This window comes from Beta vulgaris, chromosome 4 (genome assembly GCF_026745355.1).
Source record: "Beta vulgaris subsp. vulgaris cultivar EL10 chromosome 4, EL10.2, whole genome shotgun sequence".
NCBI classification, from domain to species: domain Eukaryota; kingdom Viridiplantae; phylum Streptophyta; class Magnoliopsida; order Caryophyllales; family Amaranthaceae; genus Beta; species Beta vulgaris.
Genome location: NC_079205.1, coordinates 48,789,962 through 48,804,674, shown reverse-complemented (window position 1 = coordinate 48,804,674; position 14,713 = coordinate 48,789,962). Strand labels below are relative to the sequence as shown.

General features: G+C 34.1%; 2 protein-coding genes across 2 annotated transcripts; one reads left to right on the top strand and one right to left on the bottom strand.

Moving 5' to 3' along the window:
• The first annotated feature begins 258 nt into the window (after positions 1-258).
• On the top strand, positions 259-8,052 carry LOC104891065 (bifunctional TH2 protein, mitochondrial). Its single transcript, XM_019249022.3, has 6 exons — positions 259-537; positions 644-766; positions 3,482-3,745; positions 5,382-5,682; positions 6,807-7,028; positions 7,415-8,052. The coding sequence occupies exons 2-6, from the start codon at positions 704-706 to the stop codon at positions 7,780-7,782; spliced, it is 1,218 nt and encodes a 405-aa protein (XP_019104567.1). The 5' UTR covers positions 259-537; positions 644-703; the 3' UTR covers positions 7,783-8,052.
• A 5,633-nt stretch (positions 8,053-13,685) lies between these two features.
• Positions 13,686-14,713, bottom strand: LOC130591168 (uncharacterized). Its single transcript, XM_057394104.1, has 4 exons — positions 14,662-14,713; positions 14,321-14,562; positions 13,982-14,225; positions 13,686-13,807 (listed from the first exon to the last, which is right to left on the bottom strand). Exons 1-4 carry the CDS (start codon positions 14,711-14,713, stop codon positions 13,686-13,688), a joined length of 660 nt encoding a protein of 219 aa, XP_057250087.1.

Here is a 14,713-nt window from a genome sequence, read left to right as displayed (position 1 = left end):
AGATAAAAATTCTAATTTACCGTTGGCTGCTCAACTTTCCAAAGGACACAAAAACGTGTTTGTCGTTAATTTACAAGGCAGTAGCCTTGGCCAGATACGCGTCTGCAAGTGACTTGTGAGACTCCCGTAACACTGTGCGTATATGTGGTGCACAAAGTCCATATGCATGAATGCATACATCTTCATTATTAAGCAAACCCTCTTGTTTTATATCCTTCCAAAACAAAAACGTGTTTATGAATAACTAGTAGCAATCTAGCCATGTGAGCCTCCTATAATCCTATATAAGTGGACTGCTTAATTTTGTAAATACACAATTTACTATCAGCATACTTCTTAATTGCTTGATATCATGGCTAGCAATATCAACATTAACGAGAGCTTCTCTGAGCAGTTATGGAAGAAGCACAAAGGTCAAGCTATATTCTCACAGTATACTCCTTTCATCATCTCTTTGGCTGCAGGTACTCTTCCAGTTAAGACTTTTGAAGGTTATCTCTATCAAGATATCCATTACCTCATGGGCTATGCTCGAGCGTGAGTAACCACTAACCACCATCTTTGACAAGCTAAGCTTACCTAGATAGCTTCCATTAATGCCTTTATTAGCTCATTGTCTCATTTATTTTTGTTGTTTGATCAGGTGCTATACTGCTACATAGCTTATGAGTATGTATCAGATGCGGATGCAGAGACAAAAGAAATGCTCCAAAAATTGGGAGATGATTCGATCGAATACATCGAAAGCTATGGTTCTTTCTTTGAGGTTGGAATGTTTGGAAAACCTAGCTTCATAATCAATGCGAACTATATAATTTCTCATACCTAAAAAAAAAAAAACCATACTCACAACTCCCATAGAGGAGAATGAGATCTCCAAAACTGAGACTAAATACCCCATATAACATAGTTTGAAGAAATCTCATAAAGAGATACTAATTATTCAACAAAATAAGAAAATGAACTAAAAACTAAAAATAAAAGGAAAAAAAGCGCTTATCATGGATGAAATCATCCATGACTGCCTCTAACTGATGAAGAACGGATAAGGGAGGCTATGGTTTTAGAGAGAAAAAAGAGAGAGAAGGGGAGGGCAACATATAGTTGTAATTGTTTCTAATAGGTATATAATAGCTATAAGAATATTATATGTTATTATAGAATTTGCACATTAGGTACAATTTATAGAATAAAAACAAAATATGTTTCAATATATTTCAGTATCTTGGCCTTATTGCAACAAAATTCATTAAATTACTTTGTTGTTACAACATAATTTATGACAAATTTTAGAGGATTGTCTTCCAAAATATTCATCAAATTATGTTCACATTAATTATCACATAATTATACCATCTCATTATTTTGAAATTTAGAGACATACATGGATAAAGTACATATATTTAGTTTTGGATGCTGAAAAATTAGAGTTTGATTTTGATTAAATAAACTTAAAAAGATTATACGATATAAAATAAGTATAACTTTATAATTCGAGACATAAATAATATTATACCATTGAAAGTGCTTACAACATTTAAGAATTACAATTTTTAAAATGAATGGTAATATATTAAATAAGCGGAGCGTATATGCTTCTGCGGCTTCTAAATTTTGCAGACTGTCTCGATGTTGCGTGTGCGCAATGTTGGCGTTGCAAACTGTCTCGATGTTGCGTGTGCGCAATGTTGGCGCGCTAGATGCATTCAAGCGCTTAAAGCGCATCCGCAGATCTGATCGGATAATGCATCCAGAAGCGTGAAGCGGAGTGCGTGTGCGGGGTGTGCGTGTGTGCTTTTGTGTGTGTATGTATAAGATACACTTAGAGAAACTTTTCGAAAGCATAGAGTATATCACATAGGATTTCCATGTCATTAATTTTTTTTTTTAAAATTAAAGTTCTACATTGATTTAAATACATAAAGGAGTTTTGGGGTAGCAAAAATTAGAGTTTGATTTTAGATAAACAATCTAAATTATTATATTATGTAAATTAAATATAATTTATTGCTACATAATTCAAAATATATTAAAAATTTTGTGTCATTGGACGATGCTCGAAATGCACTTCAAAAAAATATCCATTTACAAAATAGCTTTATAATGTATGAAAATACATATTTATTTAGATGAAAAATAATGTATTATATAGTCCTTATTTTAGATACATATAATAAAATGTTGTATTATGTGTTATTATAACATATGATCATTAGGCGTAATTTATAGAATTAAACAAATATGTCTTTTAAAATATTAGCCTTACTCAACCGATCAATAAGGAAACTAATTTTTAAAAATAGTGATAAAATTACTTGAAAATAAGAAATCAAAATAGATTCATAATTGAAAAAAAGAAATCAAAATAGATTCATAATTGTTTCCACAAAATAAAATTAGAGTTTGGATTTACTGAATTACCTAAGAAATTGACAATCCTTACATTGATAATTTTGTTATTTTCAATGTTAATCATTAATACTCTATGTAAGAAAATGTCCCAAATACATCAGAAAAAAGAGAAGTGTATATAACAAAAAATAATTGAGAAAATACTTTATTTACCTTATCCATTATAAGCTAATGACATATGAATATTCTACCACATAAGAAAAACAGTCCGTGCTTTGTATGGGTTTTAAAAACTAGTTTTTAAATATAACATAAGTTGCATAAACCTAATAAATTTTTTCTAGCTGAATATTTAATTAAAAAAACAATTTTCATTATGAATTTGTGTTGTACTTTTGTCCTTAACTTTTTAGCTACAATATTTTGACTACTATGAACTAGGGGTGAAAGTTCGATGTACGGTTTGAATTAGGGCCTAATCCAATCCGATCCGAACAAAATTGGGATTTTAATTTTTCAATCTGAATCCAAACCAATTAGAGTTTGAATCCGATCTAATCCAATTAGAATTTTCATACTTCAGATTGAATTCGATCCAATCCGAAAATTCGATTTTTTAAAACTTAGTTTTTCAATGAAATAAATCAAACGCAAGAGCAACCTAGTAGATTTAGGAAATGAGGAATTAAGTGTTGTTAGGTGTTTAGGGGAAGGGTTGAAGTTCTATGTCTATTGGGTTATGAACTAGGCTATTTTTTATATAAAAATTCAGTTAACCACTTAAATCCAATCCGGATACATAATACAAGGCATATTACTATTTGGTTATATTGAAAGTTTCGATCCAATTACCGGATCCAATCCGATCCAAAAATCCAATGTTTAAAAAATTTCAATCCGAATCCAATCCGAATTGGATTGGATTGGATTTTGAATTTCATCCGAATAACTTTCACCCCTACTATGAACTACTACTTTCATCCCTTTGAGTTTGCAACTGCCACCGGAAAAAGATGCATGGTAACATAATTTCAAAGAGATAAGATAGTACATTTACATAAGCAGTTTAACACTTGTGCAAAAATTGACTAATGACGACATATTGTTCTTCTTTCTGCAAATATTGCAGGAATTGGGTTTAGAGTATAAGCCAGGTAGTGTTCCCAAAAATGGAGCAACAGCAAGATATATTGATTCCTTGCTAGCTGCAGCGAGAACGAAAAACACAGCGTTCGCGTTTGCAGCAATAACGCCTTGCATAAAGTTATATGCTTATCTGGGTTCTGAGGTTAAGAACGCGTTGAACAAAGAAGAGCTCGAAGCTAACAAATACAAGAGGTGGATTATAGAAAATTCATCTGAAGATCCACAGCCGTCAAAGTTGCGAAACTTGGTAAAAATTTCATTAGATCCTCGTTTCTCACCCTACCTTGTGGTTCTCTAAAATAAGAAAAAAATTGTTTAAAAAGGAGCAAGCATAATTTCATACTCCCTTCAGTTCTAAAATACTATCAACACTAAATTTCTATGTTGTTTCAAATTAATTTGAACACTTGCATTTTATAATTACTCCCACCATTGCTATACTATTTAGATGTATTTTACACTTTTTTGGTCCACATTCTACCTTTATAAATTAATATTAAGGTTACCCAACTTTCTCTGTCCTCCAATAAGAAAAATACAACACAACCTCCTATTACATCTATTTTTTTCTAATAAAATAACATTTGAGAACCACGTCTGAGATATAGGGAGTTATAGTTGTAATGAACAATGACCTACCAGATTTTTTAATAAGTGACAAATATAGGAAGTACAGGAATACTAATGAGCCTAGAGAGAAAAAATTTGGACCACTTGTTTACCCAATCAAATTTGGTTATTGGATAAAGTAAGTAAGTAAAACGCTTAAATGAAGACAAAGATGTAATAAATTAGAAGTATTTTTTACGGATTTTGCACCATGTACCCAGAGATTTTACAAGATTCATCAAGTACCCATGCGATTTCGAAAATTCATCGAGTACCCCTTAAGTTTGCAATGTATCAGACACCCTCATTGGTGTTGATTATGTTAACTTAAATGACCTGAAATCATTTGAACCCCAACCTAATTTGCCTATTAACCCACACTATGCCAAAAATGTCCTTTTATATTGATGTGAATTTCTTTTTTCATGCGGTCAAAATAGTTTGAATAATGACCTAAGTACCTATTACAAAAATTTGTCCGTTTTTAAAAGACTTATTGGGCATAATATGAAATATTAGGAGAATTAGGATATGGGTCAACTGATTTCGGTTCATTTACGTTAACATAATCAATTAACACCATTAAGTTATTGAGGGTGTTTCATACATTAGATACAAATTTAAAGCGAAGGCGACGACTTCTTGAAATTGTAGGAGTATCTCATGAATTTCGTAAAACCTCAAAGGTATCTGGTGAAAAACACGTTTTTTTTTTACTAATTTGAGCTATGTGTCACTTAGTATGACATTTTCCTAAAAGTAAAACATGTCACCTATTAGAAAACAAAGGAAATATCACATATATGCCCTCTGTTTTTTATCTTTCTCACTTTTCTGTGCACATCTCTCAGCACATCTTTGAACTTAAATATCTTTCATTATATATTAGTAAAATATTATAACGATTGAATATCAATAATATACTAATTGAGACGAATCAAACAAGACCCCCATAACTATATTTTTTCTTATAAATTGAAATAAATTAAGAAGATTGTCTCTTAATATGAATAGTTTCAAGATTCAAAGTGAAAACGATAAAAAACAGAGAAAGTACTATTTATCAATTAGGTGAAAACCTTATTTTTCTTTTGGATTCTTCCCAACATACCCTGTAATTACTTTTCCCCATTCTTTCCAAAATTTCCCTATATGCTACTATTCATTGTGACTACCGTGCGTGAAACAGTTTCCCCTTTTACCGTATACTACTATAGGATTTTCTTTCTTAGCCAAGCAATAACTAACATTATGTGATTTGTTCTAAAATGTAGAAAACTGCTAAAGAGATGGACTACTTTCTCGATAAGCTAAGTGCAGGACTACCCCAAAAAGAACTTGACGAAATTGAGAAGATTTATAAGGAGGGTTTGGAACATGAGACAGAGTTCAATCTAGCACAACTAATAGATGGTCAAGAGGTTGTGGTTCCTCTATTTAAGGAGCTTAAAGGATTCAAGTTCCCTTTTGTTTCAAATTTTGACCTCTGTTGCATCAAAACACCTGAAGAGTTGAAACGTCTTGAAGATTATGAGGAAAGTGTAGCTAATGCACTTCTAATAGTTCATCCTCCAGGTAATTACAAAAGTTAACACCATCAAGCTATCGAGACTAAATTGTTTAATTGGGGTTTAATACTGTGCTCTTTTTCGAAAAGGGTTATTAAGGGCTATATATACGCATTGGGTACATTTACTAAAATGGTACTCTCTCATTCCTATAAACCTATGGGGCTATGATATACTCCCTCCGTCCCAAATTATTTGCTACATTTGCTTTATCACAAAGATCAAGGAGGGAGTGGGGACCATTGCCATAACAAGAATTAACAAAAAAAAGCAAATAGGTAAATTGTGGGACCTATGTACTATATATGGAAATATTTACAAAACCAAAGAGGGAGTGATGACAAATTTGTAAATAAAGTGTGGGACCTATGTACTATATATGGAAATAGTTGCAAATGTAGCAAATAAATTGGGACACACCTAAATGGCAAAATATAGCAAATAAATTAGGACGGAGGGAGTAATGTTTTTTGTTGCATGGTTTTCAAGATGTAGCTTTGAGGCTTTGACCATCCACATCTTCAATTCCGTATTAATGAGAATTATAAAAGTTGATATTATGAAAGTAAATATTGAGGTGAATCTAATGAGATCTTTCATCATTTTGTCTTTTTTGATATATATTACTCCATTCGTCCCAATTTAATTGCTACATTTTGACAGTAGGCACTATTCACGTCATAACTTTGACCATCTTTTACTCCATAAACATAAGAAAAAACAGTCATGTTGGATCTTGTCTGATTCGTCCCAATTTGTATTTTCCAAATATATAATTTTTATAATTTTTTCATATATATAACTTAAGATATTGGTGTTTGAAGTTGCATCTCGTAAATTGTGAAAAAGCAAATGTAACAACTAAATTGGAACGGAGGGAGTAATAAGAACATTCATTTTGGTAAAAGATTATAAAGTTTGAACATGAAATATGTAACAAACACTATATTATGGGATGGAGAAAGTACGCAGTTGAGAATTTATGACAAAACCACGAGTCAATCAGTGTATTCAAGGCTCGATATTTATCCTTCTGGTCCCTTATAACATTTAAATTGTTAAATATAAACGTATTTGTTTACAAATAATTTTCATTCATTGGTGATTATTTACATTGATCGTTCTGTGTAGATAAATACAGCTTCGAGGCAATACATGAAGCTTTCGGGTCAGCGTCAGTTACTACATTAGAGAAAAAAAATGGTCTTAACCTTGGAGTTGGACAATTTAAGGCTGAAAGTGGTTGTATCAGTTTGTCATTGAAAGTTTTACAGAAAGAGAATCTGGATGCTAGTGCTTATGTAATTTCAGCTTTCTGGAGCGATGATAAAATCAAATCAGCTTTAACAGAAGGTAAAGTACGTAAATTTTAAGTATCATTTTGTTATACTCCCTCCGTCCTCTATTAATTTACCCCTTTCTTTTGCACAGAGTTTTAGAAGGAATCGTATTGTGGGGAATACAAAGTGAGAGAAAAGATTATTTATACTTAAAGTTGAATATATGTGTGATGAAAAATTTGTAGTCCCATTCCAAAAATAGCAAAAAAAGAAAAGAAAAGGGTAAACTAATAAGGGACACCCTTAAAAATAATAGGGGTAAACTAATAGAGGACGAGGGAGTATCTCATATACTATATTACTAGGCCAACCATAATCTGTGCTGTTTGGTATGTTGAAATCTGGGATCTTTTGGCTTTCATGGTCATTTTTTTAGCGAGTTGCTATGTTTCTTACCAGGAGGTTTGGTTGATAAGATATCACACGCTGGAAACAAAGGATCAGTTGAATCTTCCATTGATAAACTTGAAGCATTCAACAATATATTGCAGAAAAATAATATGTTGAGCTTGTATATTGGAGATTCAGTTGGTGATTTGCTTTGCCTACTCAAGGCTAACATAGGAGTTGTTTATGGATCAAATGTAAATTTGGAACATGTTGAGGAGCACTTCTTAGTTACATTTGTCCCATTGTTCAAAGGTTTGATTCACAAGCAGATGGAATACAAGGAACAAACATCTCTATTATCATGGAAACCCAGCCCTGGTGTTATTTACAATTTCACTCACTGGGCTGAAATTGAGGCATTCATCTTAGGGTCTTAAGGTAAAATTCAAGTTTTGAGGATAAGATTGACATATATTAATATAAATGTTAGATTGTAATATAAATAATCATGTCGTCCACATCTTATATTATCGTTTTGTTGTTTTCTTAGAAACTTTCTGCGTGGTTTTGCTTTACTCTTAGAGTAAAGGTGTTTACACGTGGATAAAAAAAAGTTGTATGTTTTTTTTTATTATTAAAAATGTCATATTAAAGATTGATTAGTGGACTAATGTAAAGTCGATAAATTAGTTGATATGTTTGGTTGATTTTTTTTCTTTTTTCCCTTAGCTTATAGTATATGTTATTGTTAGTCTTATATTTCCTATTTTTTTCTTTTAAATGCATAAGCTAAGTTGTGATACGAAGAATTAGGTACCCCTCCACTTGAGGATCATAATCTATCATCCATAGAATTATTATAAAGTTTTGAAGATGACATATCATATAAAATAAACTCATTGCTAACCAAATTACCGCAGTTTTTTGCCCAATCAGCAACTGTGGAATATGTATCAAATTGTTGAAAATGGATGTAATATCTAGATCATGAATCAAAGGCTGAATTTTCCATGGAATAGAAAAACCATTAGTGAGAACATTGAATATTAGAATACTGTTTCCTTCAATAATGATATGAGACACATGTTGTTGACGAGCCAGGTTGAAACCATAATGCAAAGTTATTAATCTATACTAATATATTAAAAGGGGTGCCTAAACAAGGAACGGTGCTACGTCGCGCTCTCTCTAAGGGCGTTTTTCTCCATGTAATGCACAACAATAAAAAAAATAGAAATTGCATAGTACAGGGTTTGATCTTGGGACCTCAAGAACATATAATAAAGTCTTAACCACTAGACCAAATAACATTTAGTGTTATCATCGTAAAGTATAATATTAATGAATGAAAATTTTCCTTACCCGGGCTAACTAATCTATACAAATATATTATAAGACGTGCGAAAGAAAGCCTATGTGTCACGTGACACTCTCCTCAAATTTCTAATGCAAATGTTTTTTGTCTATGTGTACTCCTTACTTTAAAGAAAATGTGTAAGTGTAAGGTATCGAACACGTAACCTTCGAAATGAAAAGTAAGAGTTTAACCATCAATACACTATGACTTTGTTGTCTAATGTTTCAAATAAAATATCATGAAGTCTTGTAATAATAATAATAATCAATTAAAAAGACTTAAACAAGTATATACATCTCTAACACTCTTATTACGTAACTTACAAGAGAATATTGATGTCATATTCTCTTCTGATTCTGTCATCAAACTGAGGAGATAATCTCCACATAGTGTAGTATTTAAATGGCTTTCTACCATATATTACTTCAGGATAAACAGTTAAAATGGCGAGTGAATGATCAAACCCCCTCTCCTGCTGGAGGTAAACTTCTGCTGAAGGAAATATGTTCTGCCATGCTTGATTTGACAAATTTATGTCTAGTTTTGAAAATGCTCTAGCATCTCCTTGTTACATATTGTTATAGGTAAGGAAATCACCAGATGGTTTGACATCAAACATATCACAATAGCTCATACATTCTTTAATATCTCTAGTTTCAACTTCTCTAACAAAAGAACTTATCCTTTCATCACATTACATTACACAATTAAAATTTCCACACATAATCGAAGGATCTAAAGTTTTAAAACTTTTAAGATCTTCCCATAATGCAATTCTATTTTTTCTTTCATTAAAAGCATAAATGAAAGTGCGATAAAATACACTTCTATTGCTAGTAGTTTGCAAAAAGCAGTGAATTAATTGACTTGTAACATGTAGAATTGTTATCTGCAAACTTCATGATTTCCAAGCCATCACAATTCTTCCTCCATCATGACAATTTGGATTACTTGTAAAACACCATCCTCTTAATGCTCTCTGATACAAACCACCCATATTCTTGGCTTTTATTTTAGTTTCCAAGAGACTAACAACACCAAAAGTAGACTTGTGAACAAATTGTTGCACATCTTTCTTCTTATTAATATTATTCAAGCGTCTAAAATTCCAACAAAGAAGCTTATCCATTGATATCAAGAGCCTCTCCCTTTCCCTTCTGTGGATTAGCCTGCTTGCTTACTTGGTAATTGATCTGCTACATTAAATTGCCCAACTCACTCAGTCTCCTTACCTATCACATTCACAAATTGAAAATGATTATGAGTTTGTGTAGGTTTGATAGAGTTTACCATGACTTTGATGGGCCTCAAAGCCTTTTGGAAACCATCCTGGTCAACTTGCACCTTCTTAGTATGTGCTACTAAGGTTTTATGTTGAGAATTCTCCACTGATTGTGTAACTATTGGAGGATCAGTTACAGCATGTGCTATGCAGCTTTTGGCACCCATATCTTCTTAACCTTCTTCTTCCTGCACTCTTGTGTTGTATGTCCAAAACTAAAACACATCTGACATTTATTAGGTTTCCACTGAAACACTACAGGCACGTCAGTCAAATTACCATACTCATTCCAGAACTAAATTGAGTCAGGGAATTTAAGATCAATCTTCATTTCAATCAGTATTCTAGGATACTGTAATTTTTCCCTGTTTCTAGTTGCTTCATCATGTTTAATTCGGTCTCCTATCTATAATGCAATCTTATGGAGAGTCTTATCACCCTAGTACTTCAGGTTCAACTTCAATTGGATCCAAACTGGGATAGTTTTCAATTCTTCCTTCTCAATATCCATGTTTGGCGTCCACGGTTTCACAATCAAAAGGTTTCTTATCAAAAAAGAAATGTCCATCCAGAATTTTGTCTCTAGGGTCCATGTAATTAAATCGAATAAGATAAATGCCTCTTTTAATCAAAGCAACCTTATCAACATTTTATGCCTTCCAGATTCTCCTTAAGAATCCCTCTATAACCTGAATTGGAGGATTTGAACGTAATACATAGCATATAATCGATGAACTCCAAAAATCCACCACCTCCTAAATATCATCAAAATCAATGTGAATCGGTTCTAAATCCACCATCGCATCATTCGATTTCACCTCAATTTCATCTAGATTATCCTCATTATCATTCACATCCAATTCTATCACATTTCCATCATCATCTAAGTCAACATTAATTTTCGAATTATCAACTTGTTTTGTAATATAGGAAAAAAATTACCTAAACCAGTTTTCCACCAAGTTCATGACTAGCATGAATGAATTGCAACCATTCATTGAAAGTGTGCCGGATTTTCGATTGAACTTGCAAATGGTGAATCGATGATTTTAGAGTTACCACCTCTCCAATGCCTAATCCAAAATCCAAAGCTTCTATGCCCAAAATTTCATCCATTGAACGAGTACGAAGAGCTTGAGAATCAGAATTTGGACCTCGAGCTTTTTCTTTCTGCTTTTCATCCCCAGAACTTTGAGTTTTCCCACCGGATGTTCTTGCCATGGCGACGGCGCATGATAAACTATCATGCAACGAGAGAAAGCATAGAGAGAAAGTCTCAGAGTTTTGTCTATAAGTTCGTCTCCTTTCGAGTTTAGGTTGTAAAAAAGTAGTGTGGTTTGGATTGATCTTCTCCGAATGTATACGGTCTTGGTTCCTCTTTTTAGAACCCAACTCAAGTATCTCTTTTAATTTGGAGATCATCCTATGAGGGAGGTGTTTGGATCCTCTAGAGTTGTAAAATAACTCTACAAGGTAGAGTTTGAGCAACATTAACCATTGAATAAAAAATCAATGACTCCTATATTCTCTTTCAAAAATCCTTCCTATTTTATCTCATCAAAATCCACCCCTAAATCTTTTCCTTCCATCAATATGAGCCCTTTATTTTAAAATATATGGCTCAGATACAACTCTACCTTGTAGAGTTTCACTACAACTCTAGAGGATCCAGAGTCATGAGGGAGAGGGCTTTTTCTCCTCACTGAGGAATTTTTGACTGCAAGGTCTTTCCGGACATAAATTATTTCATGATTTCATCTAATAAAAAGGTTTTCATTATGGTTAAAAAGTTGTTTATGTTGTTAAGGTTGATCAAACTCGTCAACTAGTGTACGTCCTAATCGATGCAAGGACTATCATGTATATTCTTCCATCAGTCTATAGCTTATATGTTGTAGTAATGGCTTCCATGATTGTTTTAGTTGATCGACTAATGTTCTTTTTGTTGTAGAATTGTTATGGAAAATAGTAAGAATTATTTTTTAAAAAGACTAAAAGGCTAATTGGTCATAATTGATGAAATTATGTATCCACGCATATGTATTGGATAATATTATATGTAAAGGGATAATATTATATTGAGGCACGCGCAACAGGTGGCGAGACAGACGAAAGGGACGGACTCGGCACAGGCGGCGTGCGAGGGCTGGGCGAGGAGGAGTGGGGAGCGACGAGGGCATAGCGGGAAGGGAGGCAGCGCACGAAGGAGGAGAGCCAACAACTGCTGGGTCCTCAACACTAGCCGACACGGGGGACGGGGGAGCCACGATGGGCGAGGAAGTGTGCGGGGCAGCAGAGCTGCGGGCGGGGGGGTTGGCCAAGGCGACTCGAGACACAGGAATCAAGGAACTGTCAGGGGCGATGTTAGTAATAGGCCAGCCAGCAGACAAGACATGAGGAGACGTGTAAGGCTCAGGAGAGGCAGGACCAACCAAGGCACGATATGAAAATTTATGTTCATGAAAAAGAACATGACGACTAGTGTAGACTTTCTTGGTAGTAGGATCAAAACATCGATACCCTTTATATTCCAATGCATATCCAATAAAAACACAAGTTTTAATTTAGGTTGCAGTTTGTGATTTTTAGAGTTTAGGAACAAAGGAAAGCATTCACATCCAAATGCTTTCAAAAATTGATAGGAAGGAGGACGATGAAATAATTTTTCAAAAGGTGAAACACCCCCTAAAACCGAGCTGGGTAATCTATTGATAGTGTAAGTGGCAGTATATGATGCATCAACCCAAAATTCCGCAGGAAAGTCAGAATGAATAATCATAGTACGAGCCATTTCAATGATATGACGATGTTTGCGTTCTGCAACACCGTTTTGAGCTGGAGTGTGGGACAAGTTTTTGAAAAATTATACCATTGGCAGAAAAATGTTGAAGAAGAGGAGAATTGTCAAATTCCCTTCCTCCATCACTTTGAAATATTTTAATTTTGCAATTAAAAAGATTTTCAACCATCTTTTGAAACATAAGGAATTTTGAATAAGCTTCCGATTTTCGACGTAATGGATAAATCCAGGGATAGCGCGAAAAATCATCAACAAACACAACATAATATCGAAATAATTGATTGGACAAAACAGGAGATTGCCAAAGATCACTATGAATATTGTATAAAGGATATGTGGAAATATGTTCAATAGAATCAAAAGGTAAACGATGTATTTTTCCTAGCTTACATCCTACACAATCATCATGAAACTTAGAGGTACATGTGATGTATTTATTTGAACATAAGTTTCCTATAATACTAGAAGATGTATGACCCAGACGAGCATGCCACACGTCACCCGACTCCTTAGTGGCTAGGAAAGCAGGAACTGAAGGCTCAGGAGGGACAATGCTGGGCTATAAAGGGTAGACACCTTGCTTACTGGTTCCCTGAAGCAGAACTTCCCCCGTTATCTGGTCCTTAACATAAACAGAATTTTTATCAAAACTCACCACACAATCATTTTCATGACACAACTTGTTAACTAATAATAAATTATGTTTTAAAGTAGGGACATGACAGACAGATGATAAACGGAGGGGACGACTTGCAGTCTTTAAAATTAAATTTCCAGTACTTTTAATTGGGAGTAAGGTACCATTACCAACTACAACAGAACTAGACCCAGTATAAGGAGTTTTAATAGAGAGCGTACCATCCTGAGAAGTCATGTGGGATGCAGCTCCCGAATCCGGGTACTAGACAGAGTCATTAGTTTCACCACCAACAGACAGTGCAACTAAGGCTCGAGTGACACTTGCGGAGGAGGAGGGAATAAAGTTATGATTGAAATGCTGGGGACAGTAGACAGCTTGGTGACCTGGAAACCAACACAAACCACATGTATCGGAAGTAGGGGTAGATGTAACATTATTACTATTCGATGAATTACTCCCTACAGACGACAAATTATTAGCAATATAATCTATGCAAGGCATACTATAGGATGACAAGTTAGAAAATTTTCTTATACCATTTGAGCGTCCCCAATTACCAGTGGTGTTGTTGTTTCCTCCAGAGCCACGATTGTTATTGTTTCCTACATTCCCACCATTATTACCCCGAGCATTGTTCCCCCCACGATTATTATTACCACCTCTGTTTCTGTTATTCCTTCCTCGATTTCGCCCTCCAGAATTAGTCTGGGAGGACGAATTTGAACCAGTACCAGTAGTTTTAACGGCAAGTAAGGCATGATGGGATGATGTATCAGATGCATCCTTAGAATTTATCAATCTCTGTTCATGCAGTAGCAACTTGGGACGCAAATCATCAAAACTAATGGGGAACGGATAATGGAGGAGGGTAGTAACTATATGATTGTACTCAGAACACGATCTAGGCCAAAAAGAGTATACTGCACTAAATCCTGGTTCGACACAGGACACTGAATAGCAGCAAGGGAATCAGCAATCACCTTAATTTCCCGTAAATACCCATCCATTGTCTGAAAAGCAGTGTTTTTAATCCGAGTTAAACGTCCCTTTAATTCCATAGATCTGGCCATACTAGCATGCATAAATCTAGTTTGTAAACGAGTCCAAATGTCCACAGAGGTAGATAAATCATGCACATCTACAAAAACATCCCTAGACAGTGTGGCAAAAATCCATGATTTTATTTGTTGATCCACACGCAAATATTCATAAAACTGATTATTAGGAATAGAGACACCATGTTCATCAAGAACAGTTGCAGGGGGAATCATAGCAGAACCATCAACCAT